Source organism: Oncorhynchus nerka, linkage group LG15, assembly GCF_034236695.1.
Source record: "Oncorhynchus nerka isolate Pitt River linkage group LG15, Oner_Uvic_2.0, whole genome shotgun sequence".
In the NCBI taxonomy this organism is placed as follows: Eukaryota; Metazoa; Chordata; class Actinopteri; order Salmoniformes; family Salmonidae; genus Oncorhynchus; species Oncorhynchus nerka.
In genome coordinates, this window is record NC_088410.1 from 41305071 (window position 1) to 41327888 (window position 22818).

General features: G+C 43.6%; 1 protein-coding gene across 1 annotated transcript; it reads right to left on the reverse strand.

The window, feature by feature from the left end:
• Window positions 1-9368: 9368 nt before the first annotated feature.
• On the reverse strand, window positions 9369-10211 carry LOC135559826 (uncharacterized). Its single transcript, XM_065000703.1, has one exon. The coding sequence runs from the start codon at window positions 10209-10211 to the stop codon at window positions 9369-9371; it is 843 nt and encodes a 280-aa protein (XP_064856775.1).
• Window positions 10212-22818: the final 12607 nt, after the last annotated feature.

The following is a 22818-nucleotide window of genomic DNA, read 5'->3' on the forward strand; positions in this document are numbered from 1 at the left end:
ATTATGCTGTATTGTTTGTAGATTTAATCAATTTTAGAATAAAGCTGTAACCTACCAAAATGTGGAGAAATTCAAGGGGTCTGAATACTTTCTGAAGGCACTATATAGGGTGTAATCATTAGTCCAACAGTTGCAAACAAGAGTATCTATTGGACAAATTCAGGTATGTTTATCCCTGTCTTGTTCTGTTTGTGTAAACACAGTTCACTTTCATAGAAGCCATGTTGTATTCCTTATTGCATCTATGTGCTCTCCTCTCACGTCTTCCCTTCCCTTGTGAACATCAATGCACAACACATTAGCTGTATGTGACGTAGCGAAAAAACCTTATCAGGCCAAACACAGCCTACATCGTTGTCACCATATTAGGTAAAGTAACGTCATTGTCAGCAAAGCTAATATAACTAACGCTTTAGTAAACCCCTCTACAGTCATGCAATAACATTACAGTGTACAGTCAGTAAGAAGTGACACCGGCAGTCCCCGGTGGCAATAAATTAGTATCACCAAAAGCTTACCTTGACTTAGAAGAGTTCCAGTGTTGTGTTGGAATGTCATAGCCAGCTATTTAACATAGCATCCATTGGTTTGAGTAGCCTAGACTAGCTAGCTGTATTTTCTTGCTAAGTAAGTGAAACTGAAAAAAAATGACACTCTCACTCTCTCTATTTCTCCCCTGCTTCTCCTTCATTTTGGAAGAAAATAAATTGTTCAAAACTGTTCAGCTATTGTCTTTCTTTTTAGTCAGCTACTCACCACATTTTATACACTGTAGAGCTAGCTAGCTGTTGGTTATGCTTTCAGTACTAGATTGATTCTCTGATCCTTTGATTGAGTGGACAACGTCAGTTCATGCTGCAAGAGCTTTGAAAGGCTGGAGGACATCCTCCGGAAGTTGTCATAATTACTGTGTAAGTCTATGTGAGGGGGTGAGAACCATGAGCCTCATAGGTTTAGTTTTGAACTCAATGTACACAGAGGAGCACGGAAGCTAGTTTTCCTCCACCTATACCATGATGCTACCCTACAGAGAGCTGTTGAGGCTACTGTAGACCTTTGCAAAATAGTGTGTTTCAATTATTTGGTGAGGTGATTATATTTAGTATAGTTTTATCTAAAAAGGATAACTTTTAAAATGTTTTACAATTTGAATTTTTATGAAATTTGCAGAGGAGGATGGTCCTCCCCTTCCGCCTCTGGGGAGCCTCAACTAATGCACTGTAATGTTTTTACATGTATTTAAATTGTAAAGTATTTTGTCTGTAATGTCTTTTTCGTTATGTGTCAGACCCCAGTAAGAATAGTTGTCGCCGGCTAATGGGGGATCCTAATAAAATAAAATCGTAAACACATTTGATTGTGAAAACGCCCAAGGTCACAGAGACAAAGGAGGGGGTAAGAGATGGTCATAAAAGAAGATAATCATGATGCAGTTGATGGCCTCCAGTTACCCTTTCCACTCAGTTTCACTTGGCCAAAGATTTGACAATAATAAAATAATCTCATGGTGAATTAATATCTGAAGTGTTTTTCAGACACGCCAACATGCTGGTAAAGACCAGGGAGCGTTTAGCCTATAACAGCACACGAGGCCTTTAAGTGCATCACAAATCGCACCCTTTTCCCTATATAGTGCACTACTTTACCAGAGCCCTATGGTCCCCTATCGGCACTAGTCAAAATAATTGCACTATATAGGGAATAGGGTGCCATTTGGGATGCACTCATTGAGATGCAGCTGTTTATCGCTTGTTTCTCCCCCTTGTTTTTTCCTTTTCCTCCCAGCTGTTTGATCATAATCCAAAGAGAATGCTCATATCTATTAATACCCTCATTAGCCAAAGGCAAAATGTCAACTACCTAATGTGCGTGACCTTATTCTGGTATGCAAGGGGTTCGAAGATGAATCAAGGTTGTGTGGTGTCTTGGGGAACTGGAGAATTAAATCCTCTCATATGAGGAAGACATGTATAAGACAAACAACCATCATCTAAGCCTAACTTTATATCCTAATGTCCACCTATATTTTGTTGATACGGCAAGTGCTGTTTCCTGCTGCTTCTGTTTGTCCATGTAAACCCTCAAAACAATTGAGATAATTTAAACATGGAGCTCCTTCTATTGGTTGGTTGGTTTCTATAAAGGCAAAGGATCAGCACTGGAAAGGAACACAACACACAAGGTGAATCGCAGGTGCTATGCAATTGCAAGGATCCTGCATTTATGTTATAGCTTAAATTAAAGTACTAATATCAAGTAATTTAACCAGCTCATAACAAATAAAGTATTCATGCCCCTTGACTTATTCCACAATTTGTTGTGTTACAGCCTGAATTCAAAATGGATTCAATTTATTTGTTTTTCTCACCCATCTACACAAAATACCCCATGATGTTTTTATACATTTTTATCAAATTTTGTGAAATTGAAATACATAAATATCTAATTTACATAAGTATTCACACCCCTGAGTCAAAAATATGTAAGAATCATATTTGGCAGCGAATAAAGCAGCAAGTTTTTCTGGGTAAGTCTCTAAGAGCTTTGCACACCTTGTATTGTATACTGAATAAAATATGAACGCAACATGTGTGGATCCTAGACATTTTCCATATGCACAAAAAACCTTATGCAAATAAATTGCACTAATTTGTTTACATCCCTGTTAGTGACTAGTTCTCCTTTGCGAAGATAATCAATCCACCTGACAGGTGTGGCATGCAACTTATTAAATGAATCCATGCAACTTATTATGTGACATTTTTACTCCCGAACTTTGCCATAACAAAGGGGTTGAATACTTATTGACTGAAAACATTTCAGCTTTTCATTTTTAATACACTTTTCAAACATTTCTAAAAACACAATTCCACTTTGACATTATAGGTTATTGTGTGTAGGCCAGTGACACAAAATCTTAATTTAATTAATTCTAAATTCAGGCTGTAACACGACAAAATGTGGAGAAAGTCAAGGGGTGTGAATGCTTTCTGAAGGCACTGTATGTCTCAAGCCTGCTCATAGAATCATAAAGCTAACTAGGAACACTGGCACACATTGTACATTGTCTTATCAACATAAATAGTTGGCTACATTTTAATATAGTATATAATAGGATACTTAATTATCCATTAGTACATCTAATTTGCATCATAATACTGGCAGATGTGGCCCAAAGACATCATGAGACATTTTGACAAGGCAAATAAACATTATTTATATGGTCCTCGTTTGTGTCAATGAAATAGAATTCAAATAAAGATAGTAAAAGCAACTAGTCAGTGGCGATAAAATTAGGCCTGCATCGTGTTGTGTAACAATATTTCAGACTGCCTCTGAAATGTACATTATCGATCATAGTCTGCTACTGGAAAAACGTATGTGTTATGTCTTTACACCCTCTGCTATATTGTGGATAAAAGAGATACCTGTCTAACATAACACAGAGGGTGTTCTTTAAACGAAGCCTCTCCAACATAATCCAGGTAGAATCAGGAATTACCCAGGGCAGCTGTCTAGGCCCCATACTGTTTTCAATCTTTACTAACGACATGCCACTGGCTTTGAGTAAAGCCAATGTGTCTATGTATGCGGATGACTCAACACTCTACACATCAGCTACTACAGTGACTGAAATGACTGCAACGCTTAACAAAGAGCTGCAGTTAGTTTCAGAGTGGGTGGCAAGGAATACATTAGTCCTAAATATTTCAAAAACTAAAAGCATTGTATTTTGGACAAGTCATTCACTAAACCCTAAACCTGAACAAAATCTTGTAGTGAATAATGTGGAAATTGAGCAAGTTGAGGTGACTAAACTGCTTGGAGTAACCCTGGATTGTAAAACTGTCATGGTCAAAACATATTGATACAACAGTAGCTAAAATGGGGAGAAGTCGGTCCATAATAAAGCGCTACTCTGCCTTTTTAACAACACTATCAACAAGGCAGGTCCTACAGGCCCTAGTTTTGTAACACCTGGACTACTGTTCAGTTGTTTGGTCAGCGGCCACAAAGAGGGATCTACAGAGAGCTAACATTAATAGTATGCATGTCTATCTCTCCTGGCTCAAAGTGGAGGAGAGATTGACTTTATCACTAATTGTATTTGTGAGATGTATTGACATTTTGATTGCACCAAGCTTTCCGTTAGAACTACTGGCACACAGCTTGGACACACATGCATTACCCCACAAGACATGCCATCAAAGATCTCTTCACAGTCTCCATGTCCAGAACAGACTATGGGAGGTGCACAGTACTACATGGAGCCATAACTACATGGAATTATTTTCCGCTTTAAGTAACTGATGCAAGCATTAGAATCAGCATTAGAATAAATACCGGATAAAAATACACCTTATGGAACAGCAGGGACTGTGAAGAGACACACGCACACAGGCAGACACAGGCAGACACATGCAAACACACACAATAACATGCGCACTTATACACACACGTACACATGGATTTTGTGTTGTAGATATGTGGTAGTAGAGTAGTGGCCTGAGGGCACACACTTAATTGTGTTGTGAAATCTGTTGTGAATGTATTGTAATGCTTTAAAATACCTGCCTTAATTTTGCTGGACCACAGGAAGAGTAGCTGCTACCTAGACAGCAGCTAATGGGGATCCATAATAAATAAAAACACAAATACAGTGTGAGTCATAACTATTGGGACTGTCACACCCTGATCTGTTTCACCTGTCTTTGTGCTTGTCTCCACCCCCCTCCAGGTGTTGCCCATATTTCCCATTATCCCCAGTGTATTTATACCTGTGTTCTCTGTTTGTCTGTTGCCAGTTCGTTTTGTCCGTCAAGCCTACCAGCATTTCCCCCCCTTGCTCCTATCTTTTTCTATAGTTCCTGTTTTCTAGTTTTCCCGGCTTTGACCATTCTGCCTGCCCTGGCCCTGCCTGAGCCTGCCTGCCGTTCTGTACCTTGTCACACCGCCCTGGATTATTGACCTCTGCCTGCCCTGACCCTGAGCCTGCCTGCCGTTCTGTACCTTGTCACACCGCCCTGGATTATTGACCTCTGCCTGCCCTGACCATGAGACTGCCTGCTGTTCTGTACCTTTTGACTCTGATCTGGATGACTGACCTCTGCCTGCCCTTGACCTGTTGTTTTTCCTGCCCCTGTTCTAGTAACAAACTTTCGTTACTTCGACATTGTCTGCATCTGGGTCTTCCCTAAAACTTGATAGGGACATAGTGAGTTATCTAAGATCAACCACTAACTGCCTGACTCTTATCTTAGTCTCTGCTTTTAGCGTCAGCCCACTTCTGAACATGGTTGTGTTCAGTGTGCACAAAACAGAAGGAAACGACTGTTGCAAAGCTACCAGTAATTTAATAAAGTTACCAGCATCTTTAGTAAGTTTGGTAATTACCAGGTAATCTATGGCAACCTATGGTAATTTATACTTCAATAGCTTTTTGAAAATGTATTCATATGCAGTGCATTCGGAAAGTATTCAGACCCCTTGAGTTTTTCCAAATGTTATTACGTTACAGCCTTATTCTAAAATGTATTAAATTAATGTTTTACCTCATCAATCTACACACAATACCCCATAATGACAAAGTTTTTTAAAATGTTTGCAAATGTATAATGAATTAAAAACATAAATACCTTATTTGCATAAGTATTCAGACCCTTTGCTATGAGACTCGAAATTGAACACAGGTACATCTTGATTCCATCGATCATCCTTGAGATGTTTCTACAACTTAATTGGAGTCCACCTGAATTCAATTGATTGGAGATCATTTAGAAAGGCACACACCTGTCTGTATAAGGTTGACAAAGGATGTCAGAGCAACAAAAAAAACAAGCCATGAGGTTGAGGGAATTGTCCGTAAAGCTCAGAGACAGGATTGTGTCGAGGCACCAATCTGGGGAAGGGTGAAAAAACATTTTGGCAGCTTTAAAGGTCCCCAAGAACATAGTGGCCTCCATCATTCTTAAATGGAAGAAGTTTGGAACCACCAAAACTCTTCCTAGACCTGGCCGACCGGCCAAACCGAGCAATCGTGGGAGGAGGGTCTTGGTCAGGGAGGTGACCAAGAACTCAATGGTCAATCTGACAGAGCTCTAGAGTTCCTCTGTGGAGATGGTTGTACTTCTGGAAGATTCTCCCATCTCTGCAGCACTTCACCAATCAGGCCTTTATGGTGACCAGACGGAGTCCTCAGTAAAAGGCACATGACAGGCCGCTTGGAGTTTGCCAAAAGGAACCTAAAGACTCTCAGGCCATGAGAAACAAGATTCTCTGGTCTGATGAAACCAAGATTGAACTCTATGATTAAGCATGGTGGTGGCAGCATCATGCTGTGGGGATGTTTTTCAGTGGCAGGGACTGGGAGACTAGTCAGGGTCGAGGGAAAGATGAACAGAGCAAAGTACAGTGAGATATTTGCCATCAGGACCTCAGACTGGGGCGAAGGTTCTCCTTCCAGCAGGACAACGACCCTAAGACCACAGCCAAGACAACGCAGGAGTGGCTTCGGGACATGTCTCTGAATGTCCATGTGTGGCCCAGCCAGCACCCGGACTTGAACCCGATCCAACATCTCTTGAGAGACCTGAAGATAGCAGTGTGCCAAGCTTGTAGCGTCATACCCAAGAAGACTCGAGGCTGTAATCACTGCCAAGGGTGCTTCAACAAAGTACTGAGTAAAGGGTCTGAATACTTATGTCAAATGTGATATTATGTTTTTTTTTTTTTTTTATAAATTCGAATAAAAATCTAAAAACCTGTTTTTACTTTGTCATAATGGGGTATTGTGTGTAGATGGATGAGGGGGAAAAACAATTCAATACATTTTAGAATAAGACTGTAACGTAATAAAATGTTGAAAAGGTCAAGGGGTCTGAATACTTTCTGAATGCACAGTATACACTGAAAAAAATATAAACGCAACAATTCGTAAGATTTTACAGAGTTACAGTTCATATACGGAAATCAGTGAATTGAAATAAATGTATTAGGCCCTAATCTATGGATTTCACATGGCTGAGAAAACAGATATGCATCTCTTGGTCCCAAATACCATTTACCTCATGCAGCGCAACACATCTTCTTCACATCAACACGCTGTCGATCCAGAGCATCCCGAAATTGGTCAATGGGTGACATGTCTGATGAGTATGCAGGCCTTGGAAGAACTGGGACATTTTCAGCTCCAGGAATTGTGTACAGATCCTTAGGCCATGGATCGTGTTGAAACATGAGGTGATGACGGCGGATGAATGGCACGACAATGGGTCTCAGGATCTTGTAACGGTATTTCTGTGTATTCAAATTGCCATCGATAAAATACAATTGTGTTTGTTGTCCGTTGCTTATGCCTGGCCATACCATAACCCCATCGCCACCATGGGGCACTCTGTTCACAACGTTGACATCAGCAAACCGCTCGCCCACACAACGCCTTACAAGGTCTGCCATCTGCCCGGTACAGTTGAAACCTGAATTCATCTGTGAAGAGCACACTTCTCCAACGTGCCAGTGGCCATCAAAGGTGAGTATTTGCCCCCTGAAGTTGGTTACGACCCCGAATTGCAGTCAGTTCAATACCCTGGCGAGGATGACGAGCATGCAGATGAGCTTCCCTGAGACGATTTCTGACCGTTTGTGCAGACAATCTTTGGTTGTGCAAACTCACCATTTCATCAGCTGCCTGGGTGGCTGGTCTCATACGATCCCGCTGGTGAAGAAGCCGGATGTGTAGGTTCTGGGCTGGCGTGGTTACACGTGGTCTGCGGTTGTGAGGCCGGTTGGACCTACTTCCCAATTTTCTAAAACAATTTTGACGGTGGCTTATGGTAGAGCAATTAACATTAAATCCTCTGGCAACAGCTGCCAATTGTAACTCCCTCAAAACTTGAGACTGCACATTTTAGAGGGGCCTTTTATTGTCTCCAGCACAAAATGCACCTTTGTAATGATCATGTTGTTTAATCAGCTTCTTGATATGCCACAACAGTTAGATAGATGGATTAACTTGGCAAAGGAGAAATGCTCACTAACAGGGATGTTTGTGCACAACATTTGAGAGAAATAAGCTTTTTTGTGTGCATATGAAACATTTCTGGGATCTTTTATTTCAGCTCATGAAACATGGGACCAACACTTTACAGGTTGTGTTTATATTTATGTTCCGTGTAGTATTCATTTTTAGACATCTTTATCCATATTTTCCATGAGTTTCTAGTGGATTGGCAAAATGGTTCAAGATGAAATAGTTAATAATAGTTAAATAGCATCTAATCAACAAGGGCCTTATTTTCAATTAACTTTGCAAGTCCTTCTTTAACCATTGACCTTTTCACAACTGCTGCCAGTTTGGCGACAAAACATTGACAACAAAGACATATTGACAAAATAAAATAAGTAAAAGTGTTTCAAACAAATATTAATGATATTTCTTACGTAAACTCTCTTATTAAACATCAATGGTATTCACTAAGTTGATGTTTTATATTTAGGATCATGTTTACAGTTTTTTTCATTCTATTTTTTTATTTTAAAAATAATCCTATTTGGTTGTTTTATATATTTAACATGTGGTAAAGCCACACAGAGGACCATGTATAATTAGACACCTGTGACAATCTGAAGTACACAAAAAATGCCACTAGATGTCGTCTTCTAAAATAATTCTGGTTGTTTGCTGGTGAAGTTGAAACATTTCCAGTAACATATTCTGGTTTTGCAACCTCAGTGCTGAGACATGACCAGACTCAACTTTACATTTTTGAGGCCCAAGCTGTTATTCTCAGCTAGATAATTTGGTAACACTGTCTCATTTAACCTACCTGCAGGCTACTACAGTGTTAACAATATTTTCCTCGAGATATTGCAAAACAGAAAGCCAATATACAGCAAATAAAATACTATTTGCCTCGAGCATTTGGCATATTTAATATGCCACTAGCTGTATTGCAAAAAGCCTTTAAACAATGTCTGCCATTAGACTGAAGAGACTTGACGCAGGTGGATACTCTCTCTCTCTCTCTGCAATATTAATAACCTATTTTTTCCTTTTTCATAGTTTTCAGGCCAGACCTTACGGCCATCCGAATCACAGCCATGTGTCTCTTAAATAATCATTTGCATCGGGCCTTGTAATAATGGTCGAGCCCGCAATGGAAGAGCATTAAAGATTTATAGCGTAATAAATACTCCAGCTACTGTTCTGTGTTGTTCTCCCACCTGTTCTCTCTTCAGAACAACACAACGCAACACTAACAGAAATTAAACATCCAGTCGGGCGATGAGTTTCTTTTTGGGGGCCGGATTTGTGGCCAGGAAGACTTTTAAATGTCATCGCTGAATACATTTGAATAATGTATTCATTATTACCAAGGCACCTTGAGCCCCTGTAGTTGTGAGCGTGCCGAGGTGGTTGTATTAGTGAACACTGGTGGGGGCACAGCGGTGGGGGCACGGAGGGGGGCACGGAGGTGGGGGCGGCGGTGGGGGCACGGCGGTGGGGAGGTGGGGGCACGGAGGTGGGGGCACGGCGGTGGGGGCACGGAGGTGGGCACGGAGGTGGGGGCACGGCGGTGGGGGCACGGAGGTGGGGGCACAGAGGTGGGGGCACGGCGGTGCGGGCACGGAGGTGGGGGCACGGCGGTGGGGGCACGGCGGTGGGGGCACGGAGGTGGGGGCACGGCGGTGGGGGCACGGCGGTGGGGGCACGGAGGTGGGGGCACGGCGGTGGGGCCACGGCGGTGGGGGCACGGAGGTGGGGGCACGGCGGTGGGGGCACGGCGGTGGGGGCACGGAGGTGGGGGCACGGCGGTGGGGGCACGGAGGTGGGGGCACGGCGGTGGGGGCACGGCGGTGGGGAGGTGGGGGCACGGAGGTGGGGGCACGGAGGTGGGCACGGAGGTGGGGGCACGGCGGTGGGGGCACGGAGGTGGGGGCACGGAGGTGGGGGCACGGCGGTGCGGGCACGGAGGTGGGGGCACGGCGGTGGGGGCACGGCGGTGGGGCACGGAGGTGGGGGCACGGCGGTGGGGGCACGGAGGTGGGGGCACGGCGGTGGAGGCACGGCGGTGGGGGCACGGAGGTGGGGGCACGGCGGTGGGGGCACAGAGGTGGGGGCACGGAGGTGGGGGCATGGCGGTGGGGGCACGGAGGTGGGGGCACGGAGGTGGGGGCACAGCGGGACTCAGTGAATTAGATGAAGCCTTCATTCACACGCACACAATGGGAGTGTTGTCGGATAGGCGGAAACCAAAGACTTCGGCGATATACTTGGCCTTGTCTTGTCTGGAACCCGCCGTCATCGCTGTGTGGATTTGTGTGTGCGTGTGCAAATGTCCTTTCCAGTGGACTTTCTTTTTGCTTCCAACAACAAACATTGTTTTATTGATTAAACAAACTCCCTCGGCACAAGAACATTTGTGTTTTATTGAACCCTGGAGACTTGTGATTGAGAGTACAGTGGTAATGTATGAAAATATGTATTGGTTTCTATGGCTCATGCAGAGGACAATGTGTGGGCTACTAGGCAGATTGTTGAAAGACAAGTATAGATGTTTTACGCAGTAACTTCTCAGCAGAGGTGTGTGTGTGGATGTTTGGGAGTTCTTGGAACTGATTCAGCCAACTGATTGTCCCTCTTGTCCATTTTCTCTCACCTCTCCTCTCCCACATCCCACCCTTCACCTCTTCCTCCCCCTCTTTCTCCTCCTTCATCCATGCACTTCTCTTTCACTTCACAGGGATGAGAGCCTTATCGATCTTTTTCTTCCCCAGCCACCCACTCGCCCTCCAGAAAACTGTGCAAGTTTTGACTTCAAATGGAAAAAAACATCCCATTCTATCATAGATAATCCAGCTTGAATAGTCAATCACAGAGTCATTTGTGCCTATCTCGTTTGGGGGGAATATTCAATAATTTAGTGGAGCAATGGCTTTGAGCAGAGTTCATAGTAATGCCATTCAATCTGTTCCGTTTCCCTCCATCATCTACCTTAATGTCTGCCCTTAACACTGTTGTTGTCCAGATTCATGACCCTCTAAACCGGGTGCCTGTAAATACTTTTTGGGGGCCTTCAGGTCCTTCAGGTCTCTGCTGCAACTGAGTTAGAAGACGGAAGCTCATTCAATTCATTCAGCCAGTTCATCTTCCCAACGACGTTCAAGGCCAGCCTCTGTACATTTTCCCTCTAGGGCTGATCAACTATCTTGGGCCTCCCATGGTGCCAGTTTTGAGCTGTCGGCAGTGCTTCAGTTACACTGGGGTAAAGCCACTGTCACTGCCGGTGCTTGTGACAGCTTATGCTGAGCAAAGTCCTGAATGAACACAAGTTATTTTAGTTGTTTTGCAACCAACTGACTGCGCTCTTAACTGTCCAACTGGGATGACTTGGAACGTCCGAAATCATCCCTCGGGGTACGTTGTGGTATGTCTGCGGAAGGACTCCCACCACTCTGGCTGATCTATCGGAAGCGGACGCATCTTAAGAAAGACGCTCCAGTAGCCGAGGATGATCCCGCTGCTTTCTCTGGAACTTCTGGGCAGAGCAGAGTTGGCAGCGGCGACGGGCGAGAAAGCAGAACAAGGACTCCATTGAGGAGGGCTTGGTTGCCAGCGGCCCTTTGGCACCTCGCTCAGTGAGTCAGACTGCGCCAATTCAGGAGTGCACAAGGGGAGAGAGGCTGATCATCAGGGCACAAGGGGAGAGAGGCTGATCATCAGGGCACAATGGGAGAGAGGCTGATCATCAGGGCACAAGGGGAGAGAGGCTGATCATCAGGGCACAAGGGGAGAGAGGCTGATCATCAGGGCACAATGGGAGAGAGGCTGATCAATCAGGGCACAAGGGGAGAGAGGCTGATCATCAGGGCACAATGGGAGAGAGGCTGATCAATCAGGGCACAAGGGGAGAGAGGCTGATCATCAGGGCACAAGGGGAGAGAGGCTGATCATCAGGGCACAAGGGGAGAGAGGCTGATCATCAGGGCACAATGGGAGAGAGGCTGATCATCAGGGCACAATGGGAGAGAGGCTGATCAATCAGGGCACAAGGGGAGAGAGGCTGATCATCAGGGCACAAGGGGAGAGAGGCTGATCATCAGGGCACAAGGGGAGAGAGGCTGATCATCAGGGCACAAGGGGAGAGAGGCTGATCAATCAGGGCACAAGGGGAGAGAGGCTGATCATCAGGGCACAAGGGGAGAGAGGCTGATCATCAGGGCACAATGGGAGAGAGGCTGATCAATCAGGGCACAAGGGGAGAGAGGCTGATCATCAGCGCACAAGGGGAGAGAGGCTGATCATCAGGGCACAATGGGAGAGAGGCTGATCATCAGCGCACAAGGGGAGAGAGGCTGATCATCAGGGCACAATGGGAGAGAGGCTGATCAATCAGGGCACAATGGGAGAGAGGCTGATCAATCAGGGCACAAGGGGAGAGAGGCTGATCATCAGCGCACAAGGGGAGAGAGGCTGATCATCAGGGCACAAGGGGAGAGAGGCTGATCATCAGGGCACAATGGGAGAGAGGCTGATCATCAGGGCACAATGGGAGAGAGGCTGATCATCAGGGCACAAGGGGAGAGAGGCTGATCATCAGGGCACAAGGGGAGAGAGGCTGATCATCAGGGCACAAGGGTCTATTACATTAACGGAAAACATCTTAACATGCTCGCCAAAGTGAGACAGGGGAATGACCAAAACTCCTCTTGAGATTTTCTTATTATAAAAATGTTTTGGGTATCCTACGAGTTCAGTGAACCTTCTATTTCATTTGCTCTGGATAGGAATTGAGTATGTTACACTACTCGCACCTTTTTAATCGTGCAGTCGGCGTGTCACGAAGGAGCAAAGGAGCGTGTTACGGAGAGGAGCTGGCAGGTGTAGAGAAAAGCAAAGGGCCTTTGAGCACGACTGTCAGACTATTTTTAAGTGTGAGGGACTGAGGTTCAGCGCTGGCGCTCCATTTGACACAGAGGCTGAGGTCTGCCACACAGAAGACAAGCAAGCAAGGTTGCCCAGAACACAAACTAAAGCAAGTCAAGCCAAAACAGACCCAGGATGGAGTAGAACTAGGCTGTTTGAGCTGCATTGCCAACTCTATAGTCATAGTGACAGCACAAACAGATCTGGCCGCATGCCAGAGTGGGGAGTCATGAGTGGGGCAGTAAGTAGAAGGTTGGAAGGTACTTTGGACAGAGACGGATAAGGTCTAGACTTGTTAACTAGGTGAATTAACTTGAATGAAGTTAAATGAACATATTACTTGTTGGACACCAGAAGAAGTAAATAAACAACTCATTTGTAAGCCTTATAGCGTAAATAACAACACACACTTACTGTCAAACTTTCTCAGAAGAGGTACTTATTTGTAAGCCCTATAGCAGAAATTAAAACTTTATTTGACCTGTCTTTGCTTTGGTCACACACACACACACACACACACACACACAAATACACACACACACACACACACACACACACACACACACACACACACACACACACACACACACACACACACACACACACACACACACACACACACACAAACACACACAAACACACACACACAAATACACACACACACACAAATACACACACACACACACACACACACACAAATACACACACACACACACAAATACACACACACACACACAAATGTACAGTCAAACTTTCTCAAATGCTTGCTCTCACTAGTTGACAACACCATCAGCAAGGCTAATTGGGGGAGAGAACTGCATCACAATGGCTGTCAGAAAGAACAGAAGAACAAGACTCTCGAGTGCGTCTGAAAACCACTTGGCTATAATTTCCTTTTTGCCTCTTCCCTTTTGACCATTTCCTGCCACTGCGTACCTGACGAACTTGAGGAAATGTCTGACATCCGCTTTCACAACAAACACTTGTCTCATTACACAATTGGATTGTGTGATGTCTGTTTCTGCATAACATGACATAACATTCATCTTTTTAAAAAATTTCACAAATACTTTTGTTTCCATATTAGCATTGTTTTTTTAGGAGTCCAATTTTTGAAGAAAAAATATTGATCCAAGTTAGAGCACATTATTGCATCCCATCATCAAATGAAATCATGTTTAATCTATCGTAATCAACATCTATTTCCCTCAATACGGCCCTGCTGCGGCCTGCGTAGGCTGATCGACATTCAATGTCATACGCCTTCAGGGCCAGACATTCACTCTCTCTGCAGTTCATTCCTAACTGTAAGAAATCTGAATCTGATGCTTTGCCAGCGTGAGGACAATTTAGCATGAGTTAGTCTAGGTTTACCTCAAGGGGACTGGCAGAGAGCCTGGCATATGGCATCATTTAGCACACGTCGGCTGGGGTTCACGTGTCCCTGCTCCGATGGGCACACCAGCCACGGCACTTCGTCTCTCACAAACTCTCACATTAACACCCATTATGCTGAACGCTGTCGACGATCAATACCTGCAGCTGCCTCTTTCTCTTCTCTCCCTTCTCCCCCCCCCCACCTCTCTTTTTCTTTCTCTCCCTCTTCTCTCCCGATAATGCAGTGTGCCAGACAAAGATGTGAGGAGAGTGAGGGAGCTGCAAAATGAAACAGGACAAAATGGAAGGACTTGGATGTGAACTTCTTTCTCCCCTAGCTTGTGATTCAAGGCTGAGACACGGCTGCGCAAAAGAAGGATACATGAACAATCTGCGTGATCCTTCTGCCCAGCTGTACATGCAAATGAGGCAGCCAGGCTTTTTTTTAGTCCCGTCGCACACATAATTGGGAGGCTCATTTGGGTGTGATGTATGCGGTGCCCCCCCCCCCCCCCACGCAGTTTTAGAGAGAGAGAGAGAGAGAGAGAGAGACTCATATTCAGACTCAAGCGCTTTATGCCTCTACTGATCCCTTCAGTCCTGTCAAAACATCTCAGTGAACTGTGGCAGGTGCTCTTTTGGTCCCGTAAATGGTTGGTTTCTATTTTACCTTGTCTATCATTTCCATTAGCGTCGATGAGAGCCCTTTTCTGTGGAGGCGAAGCAACCTTGTCCAAAAACACATACATTTCTTGTCGATTTAGTACATGTTTTCTCTATTTTAGAATATCTCAAAAGGAGACTTCCATGGCTAATTGTCCAATGGCTGATTCACATACATACACAATGTTTTAAAACAGGGTATTTCAGGAATTGACCCAACGTTGGTTTGAAATGAATTTGACTCTGTCGTGTCAGTAATCCTGTAACTCGCTGTTGTGCATTTTATGGAATCCTATTTTATATACAATTACTGTAGTGAAGCCAGACTATCAATTTCATTGAATTTGGGCTGGCTTAGATTTACAACAATACATTTTCCCACATAAAGCATGTGCTCAAGCAATGGCCTACTGTGTCACCGGCTATCATGAAATTTGATTTCCTCAGTCTTCCAGTAAACAAATTATCCTGGGCCGCCGCTACACTACTTTGCATGACGTGATTGAGGCTAAAATAGACAGAGAGAGACACAACAGACCTGGGTTTAAAATCATTTTTGAAATCTTTTAAATTATTTTAGCGTTTGCTCTAGCCTCCCTGGAGTGCCATCTGGCCGGGGTTTAACGTTTTGGGACTACTCTATTGGTCCATTAAGCCAGGCAAGCTTTTTAATCAAGCACAGAAAGGATTTGAAATTATTTAAAATCGTATTTGAATCCAGGTCTGTGGGGAAACAGCCTTTGTCTGTGGGGAAACTGCCTTTGTCTGTGGGGAAACTGCCTTTGTCTGTGGGGAAACTGCCTTTGTCTGTGGGGAAACTGCCTTTGTCTGTGGGGAAACTGCCTTTGTCTGTAGGGAAACTGCATATGTTTCTTCATTCGGGAACTCCCACGTGGTTTAATAATTACAAACAGTATTTGGAGATGAAGAGTTTTGTAGGCAGATGAACAAACACCCACAGGATGTAATCTCACAGTTGGATGCACCGATCCTACATCTTCATTGTCCTCCCAACAGATTCATGCAGGTTTTAGAGCTTCGTCATCGTTCATCCACTCAGCACGGGGTGGTAATCGCGGTGGTAATTTCCCATACGGGAAATGGACAAAAGGAAGCAGGAAGTGCCCTTAAGGGTCCTGTGGCAATGCTGCAGCCACTGGTACACATGCATTCAGTGTAACATAGGTTCAAAACTGCCCTTTGACACAGCCTACCTACCTTTCAGCATTGTCATCCTCTCACTATCTGTTCAATAAAATCTTTTAAAATACCTTAAAATATACTTTAAAACGGTAGCAGTAAGATGTAGCCATATGAATAAAATGGCATAGAAATGAATTGCATTCTATTTGTGAGGTTGTATACAACTGTCACGACGTCTACCGAAGTTGTTGCCTCTCCTTTTTCGGCGGTGCTCGGCGGTCGACGTCACCAGTCTTCTAGCCATCATCGATCCATTTTTCATTTTCCATTGGTTTTGTCTTGTCTTCCCACACACCTGTTTTCAATCCCATCTATTACCTGTTGTGTATTCAACCCTCTGTTTCCCCTCATGTCTTTGTCAGAGATTGTTTATTGTCAGTGTAGTGTTATTTGTATAGGTGCGCGACGGGTCTTCGTACCCATATTTGTTTATATTCATTTTTCTTATTAGTGTTATGGAGCATGTTACTTGGACATTTATTAAAAGACTCCATTTTACACTCCGTTTGACTCTCCTGAGCCTGACTTCCCTGCCACCTATACCCACACGTCTCTGACAACAACTTAGGAGGCCTGGACTGAAATGAAATATATATATATATATATATATATATATATATATATATATATATATATATATATATATATAGAGAGAGAGAGAGAGAGAGAGAGAGAGAGAGAGAGAGAGAGAGAACGATTCTAGGTGGGCCCTAAAGTAAATGGACATGTTTGTGTGATCGTGTCTTGGGGTAAATCCATTCAATGAAGGTAAAATGAAAACTATTAACAGAAAATGCCATATTTAGCTTCATGTGGATTTCCCTCAACTGACATTATTAAGAAATGTGACTTTTTATAGCTCAACTAGAATTGAACCCTGCTGGTTCTCTTGAAATTGGTTAACTCGGAAAATCAGATTCATTAGTCCGCACTCGAAAAATATAATTAAAAAAAAAGTAAATTTGCTCTTATTGCCTCAATGAATAAAAAAAAAGCATAAATTATTAACTCAGAAAATCAACATCCACAAGGATCCAGGAGAACAAGTATGAATAAAAATAGATTTAATCCATACTAGCAATTCGAAATCCTCCTTCGGCAAACAAGCAACGTTGATATTTTACCTCCTAAAAGTGTCATGGATACTTGTTAATGAATCATTTCTGTTGTGCGTCACAGCAGTAAAAACAACACTGTGAAAACACAAACCTTATTTGCCAATGCCACTAATGAATAGTCATTATAAAAATGATTATAACTGTAACTCAACAACATTGCACTCTTTCCTCCTGTCATTATACTGTTTCCACAAATGAGTCTCCTTTTGCTTCAAGCTAAAAAACAATGATAAACAAACCGTGATGGACTGAGAAAACCATGAACTATGAAAAAGTAAAAAACAAAGTCATTACAGATGAATTAATACATTCTCCCATGACTGCCTTTTCCAACCATCACTGAATGTTGTCATTTTTACTCACTAACGGAATATCTTTTAGCTCCCTGTGATTAATTTTGTAGGCATAATTGCTTTTACTTTATTTTGTGTTTGTATGAGCTTACAGCAACAATTTATTTGAAAGTGACATAATATATCTGTAAATCAAATTATAGTCATGAGTGCATCATTTTTTAAATATATGGCCCCAGTGGGAATTGAACCCACTACCCATGCAAACACCATGCTCTACCAACAGAGCCACACAGGACATCCAGTTGACTATATGAGACATAAACGTGTGTTAACTGGTCACATTGCTGGTCTCCGTCGCTAATCGGCTATGACACATTCAGATTCCAGTGAAGTTTCAGTGCATCGTGCTTCAGAACAGGCGTATGGCAAAGACAGACAATATGACATGAGTTGACATAAACGGCTATGTAAAGTTCCAAGTTACAACAACCTTATTGCAGGCATTATGACATTCAAGACAGTGAGTTGTATAGGGAGTCTTAGCCATGCATCCTGCAGTAAAGAGATGCTCCCTGCATCACACATACATCAGGATATACATTGCTCGCTACAATATAACAAAATATTGACTCAATGATCCTGTCTTTCGGTGCAGTTCTTCATTTGATATCATGTTTGGCCAGTAAATGCCAAGTATCTTCCGGAGACACTTGTTTTGGAAAGTCTCCAGTTTTCGAGACAGTCTGGATGTTACCCTCCATCATTCAGAGTCGTACGGAAGCACGCTGAGGACATTCCTATTGAACAGGCGGAGTTTGGTTTTGATGTTGAGTCGGTTGATTTCCATATGGTTTTTAACATGTCAAAAGTTTAGGTTGCTTCGATGATCCGGGTGTTGACGTCCTTTTCATTACTAACCTCGCTGCCGAGGTAGAGGAATTCTTGAACTTCCTCCACTGCTCCTCCGTTTATGTTAATGAGCGTGCGTCTTGTGGTTTTTCCTCATGAGCTTAGATTTCGCTGCATTGATTTTCAAGCCAATTTGCAGGGATGTGTTTGTGAGCTTGTCAACCTGTTCCCGCATGTCAGATTGTCTGCAGGAGAGCAGGGTGATGTCATCTGCATTATCCAGATCTTCCAGAGATGGGTCAGATTGTCTGCAGGAGAGCAGGGTGATGTCATCTGCATTATCCAGATCTTCCAGAGATGGGTCAGATTGTCTGCAGGAGAGCAGGGTGATGTCATCTGCATTATCCAGATCTTCCAGAGATGGGTCAGATTGTCTGCAGGAGAGCAGGGTGATGTCATCTGCATTATCCAGATCTTCCAGAGATGAGGGGAGTGTCCATCTGATGCCACTTGTTCCATTTGTCAGTGTCTGTGTCATAAGCCAGTTAATAGCTTTAACAAACAGCGTCCTTGTTTAACACCAGTGTTGACTCCAAAACTGTTGGTTACGTGTCTGTTACAGACAACCTGACAGTGGAAATCGGTGTACAAGGTCTTGATGACGTTGACAATTTTGGGAGGGATTCCAAACTGGTGAAGTATTTTCCATAGGGATATACGGTGGAGAGTGTCGAGGGCCTTTTCAAGATCAACGCTGGTGTATATTGGGACTGTTCCACGGGCTAAATATTGAATATGGAATGCCCAAACTGTAACCAGTAAACCTGTTATCATGTAGCAACAGGGAGCAGTCAGCTCCACATCATTGATTCACATGCAGACTACATCCCAAAGGCACCCTATACTCTTTAAATAGTGCCCTACTTTTGACCAGGGTCTATAGGGCTCTGGTCAAAAGTAGTGCACTACAGCGAATTAGGGTGCCATTTGGGACTCTGACCTTATTCTTATTGGATAATGTCAGTCATGCACTGTTATTGGAGAAATGAAGCCTCTACAATGCAACATGTGTCCTAAACTTTGCACTGCTGCAAAATATTGTCTAGCTGGAGTGTTTCCATAGAAACCTTGACATTTTTCTCAAGACCGAGGTGTGGTGTGATACAAAATTTGAAAAATGTTATGGCACAGAATCATCTCTATCCTCCTCTTAAATTGTTTAGCCTTCGCTTTTTAAACGAAATCGTAAATGTTTGCTACTGTGATAAATGGAGGTTTGAAAATAATTTAGTGCATTCCACTTAATGTATAAAAGGATCCCAGCGATTGGAATCAACTGCTTAAAGTGGCCGAATACCATTGGAAACATTCCCACACATACAGTGTATGTACTTTACTTTTAAGAAAATATCTGTTTTAAAAAATGTACAAATCTGGAAAGGATGTGTTTCTTTAAAAAAATACAAAAATAAATGAAAAGCTGAAATGTCTTGAGTCAATAAGTTTTCAACCTTTTTGTTATGGCAAGCCAAAATAATTTCAGGAGTAAAATGTGCTTAGCAAGTCACATAAGTTGAATGGACTCAGTGCAATAACAGTGTTGACCATGATTTGTAAATGACATAAATACATATTCCAAAACATGCATCCTGTTTGCAGTAAGTGGGTAAAGTAAAACTGAAACAAAATATGGTAAAGAAATTAACTTTATGTCCTGAATACAAAGCGTAATGTTTGTGGCAAAACCAACACAACACATCATTGAGTACCACTCTTTATATTTAAAGCAGGGTGGTGGCTGCATCACGTTATAGGTATGCTTGTCATCGGCAAGTCCTAGGTCTTTTTTGAGAATAAAAATAAATCAAATCAAATCAAATTGTGTTTGTCACGTGCGCTGAATACAACAGGTGTAGGTAGACCTTACAGTGGAATGCTGACTTACAAGCCCTTAACCAAAAATGCAGTTTTAAGAAAAATAAGTGTTAAGTAAAAAGTAGACAGTAAAAAATTAAAAATAAAAATAATTAAAGAGCAGCAGTAAAATAATAGTAGCGAGGCTATATACGGGGGGTACCGGTACAGGGGCACAGATTAGTCGAGGTAATTGAGGTAATATGTACATGTAGGTAGAGTTAATGTGACTATGTATAGATAATAATCAGAGAGTAGCAGCAGCGTAAAAGAGGGGGCGGGGGCGGGGGACAATGCAAATAGTCTGGGAATCCATTTGATTAGCTGTTCAGCAATCTTATGGCTTGGGGGTAGAAGCTGTTAAGAAGCCTTTTGGACCTAGACTTGGCGCTCCGGTACTGTTTACCATGTGGTAGCAGAGAGAACAGTCTATGACTAGGGTGGCTGGAGTCTTTGACAATTTTTAGGGCCTTCCTCTGACACGTCATGGTATAGAGGTCCTGGATGGCAGGAGGCTTGGCCCCAGTGATGTACTGGGCTGTACGCACTACCCTCTGCAGTTGCCATACCAGGCAGTGATGCAACCAGATGCTCTCGATGGTGCAGCTGTAGAACTTTTTGAGGATCTCAGCCCTCTTCATGACTGTTTTGGTGTGTTTGGACCATTCTAGTTTGTTGGTGATGTGGACACCAAGGAACTTGAAGCTCTCAACCTGCACCACTACAGCCCAGGTCGATGAGAATGGGGGTGTGCTCGGTCCTCCTTTTCCTGTAGTCCACAATCATCTCCTTACTCTTGGTTACGTTGAGGGAGAGGTTGTTATCCTGGCACCACACGGCCAGGTCTCTGACTTCCTCCCTATAGGATGTCTCATCGTTGTCGGTGATCAGGCCAACCACTGTTGTGTCGTCTGCAAACTTAATGATGGTGTTGGAGTCGTGCCTGGCCATGCAGTCATGGGTGAACAGGGAGTACAGGAGGGGACTGAACACACACCCCTGGGGGGGCTCCAGTGTGGAGGATCAGCGTGGCAGATGTGTTGCTACCTACCCTCACCACCTAGGGGCGGCCCGACAGGAAGTCCAGGATCCAGTTGCAGAGGGAGGTGTTTAGTCCCAGGATCCTTAGCTAAGTGATGAGCTTTGAGGGTACTATGGTATTGAATGCTGAGCTGTAGTCATTGAATAGCATTTTCACATAGATGTTCCTTTTGTCCAGGTGGGAAAGGGCAGTGTGGAGTGCAATAGAGATGGCATCATCTGTGGATCTGTTTGGGCGGTATGCCAATTGGAGTGGGTCTAGGGTTTCTGGGATAATGGTGTTGATGTTAGCCATTACCAGCCTTTTAAAGCACTTCATGGCTACGGACGTGAGTGCTATAGGTCTGTAGTCATTTAGTCTTGTTGCCTTTGTGTTCTTGGGCACAGGGACCATGGTGGTATGCTTGAAACATGTTGGTATTACAGACTCAATCAGGGACGTTGAAAATGTCAGTTAAGACACCTGCCAGTTGGTCAGCACATGTCTGGAGCACACGTCCTGGTAATCCGTCTGGCCCCACAGCCTTGTGAATGTTGACCTGTTTAAAGGTCTTAACTCACTTCGGCTACGGAGAGTGTGATCACACAGTCTTCCGGAACAGCTGATGCTCTCATGCATGCCTCGGTGTTGCTTGCCTCGAAGCGAGCATAGAAGCGATTTAGCTCGTCTGGTAGGCTCGTGTCACTGGGCAGCTCGCGGCTGTGCTTCCCTTTGTACTCTGTAATAGTTTGCAAGCCCTGCCACATCAGACGAGCGTCTGAACCGGTGTATCAATCTTAGCCCTGTATTGCCGCTTTGCCTGTTTGATGGTTCGTCGCAGGGCATAGTTCGATAGGAAACTTGTGTAATGCCTATTTATACTTCCGGATCCGTGAGTAGGGTTGGTGAAGCAGTAGGACATTTGTAAATAACTTTTGAATACAGATTTTTCTTTAGAGGCCAGTAACAGTGTTTTATGATTCGTTATGATTTATGATTCAACTGTGTGTGTGTCTATGTGTGTGTGGGTGTGCCTGCATTTACATTATTTAATTTTCTTACATAGCATACAGTACATACCCTCATCGTTTCTGTTTTTTATTTCAATTATTGAAGGGAATGAGGGCTAAAACTACCTATTTTCATGGTGAATCAATTAAAACCCCCTTTGAAGTGAAAGCGAAGGGCGCTGTAGTCTACTCAGTGGTGGTCTCCCAAAGGCACCTTATTCCCTATATACAGTAGTGCACTATTTTTTTCCCCTTTCTAGTACACTACTTTATTATAAGGGCCCATAGGGCTCTGGTCAAAAGTAGTGCACTATATAGGGAATATGGTATCTTTTGTGTGCCTCAGTGTGTCTGGGCACATTTGTATCCTGGCACATTAGAAAAGGAGAGATGTCAGATGAGTTGACTCTGACCTTGAGATGATTAAATCATCTTTTCATCT

What these genes read in the sequence shown, in the direction of transcription:
- LOC135559826 (XM_065000703.1), bottom strand. Translation starts at nt 10,211, where the DNA reads ATGAAGGCTTCATCTAATTCACTGAGTCCCGCTGTGCCCCCACCTCCG.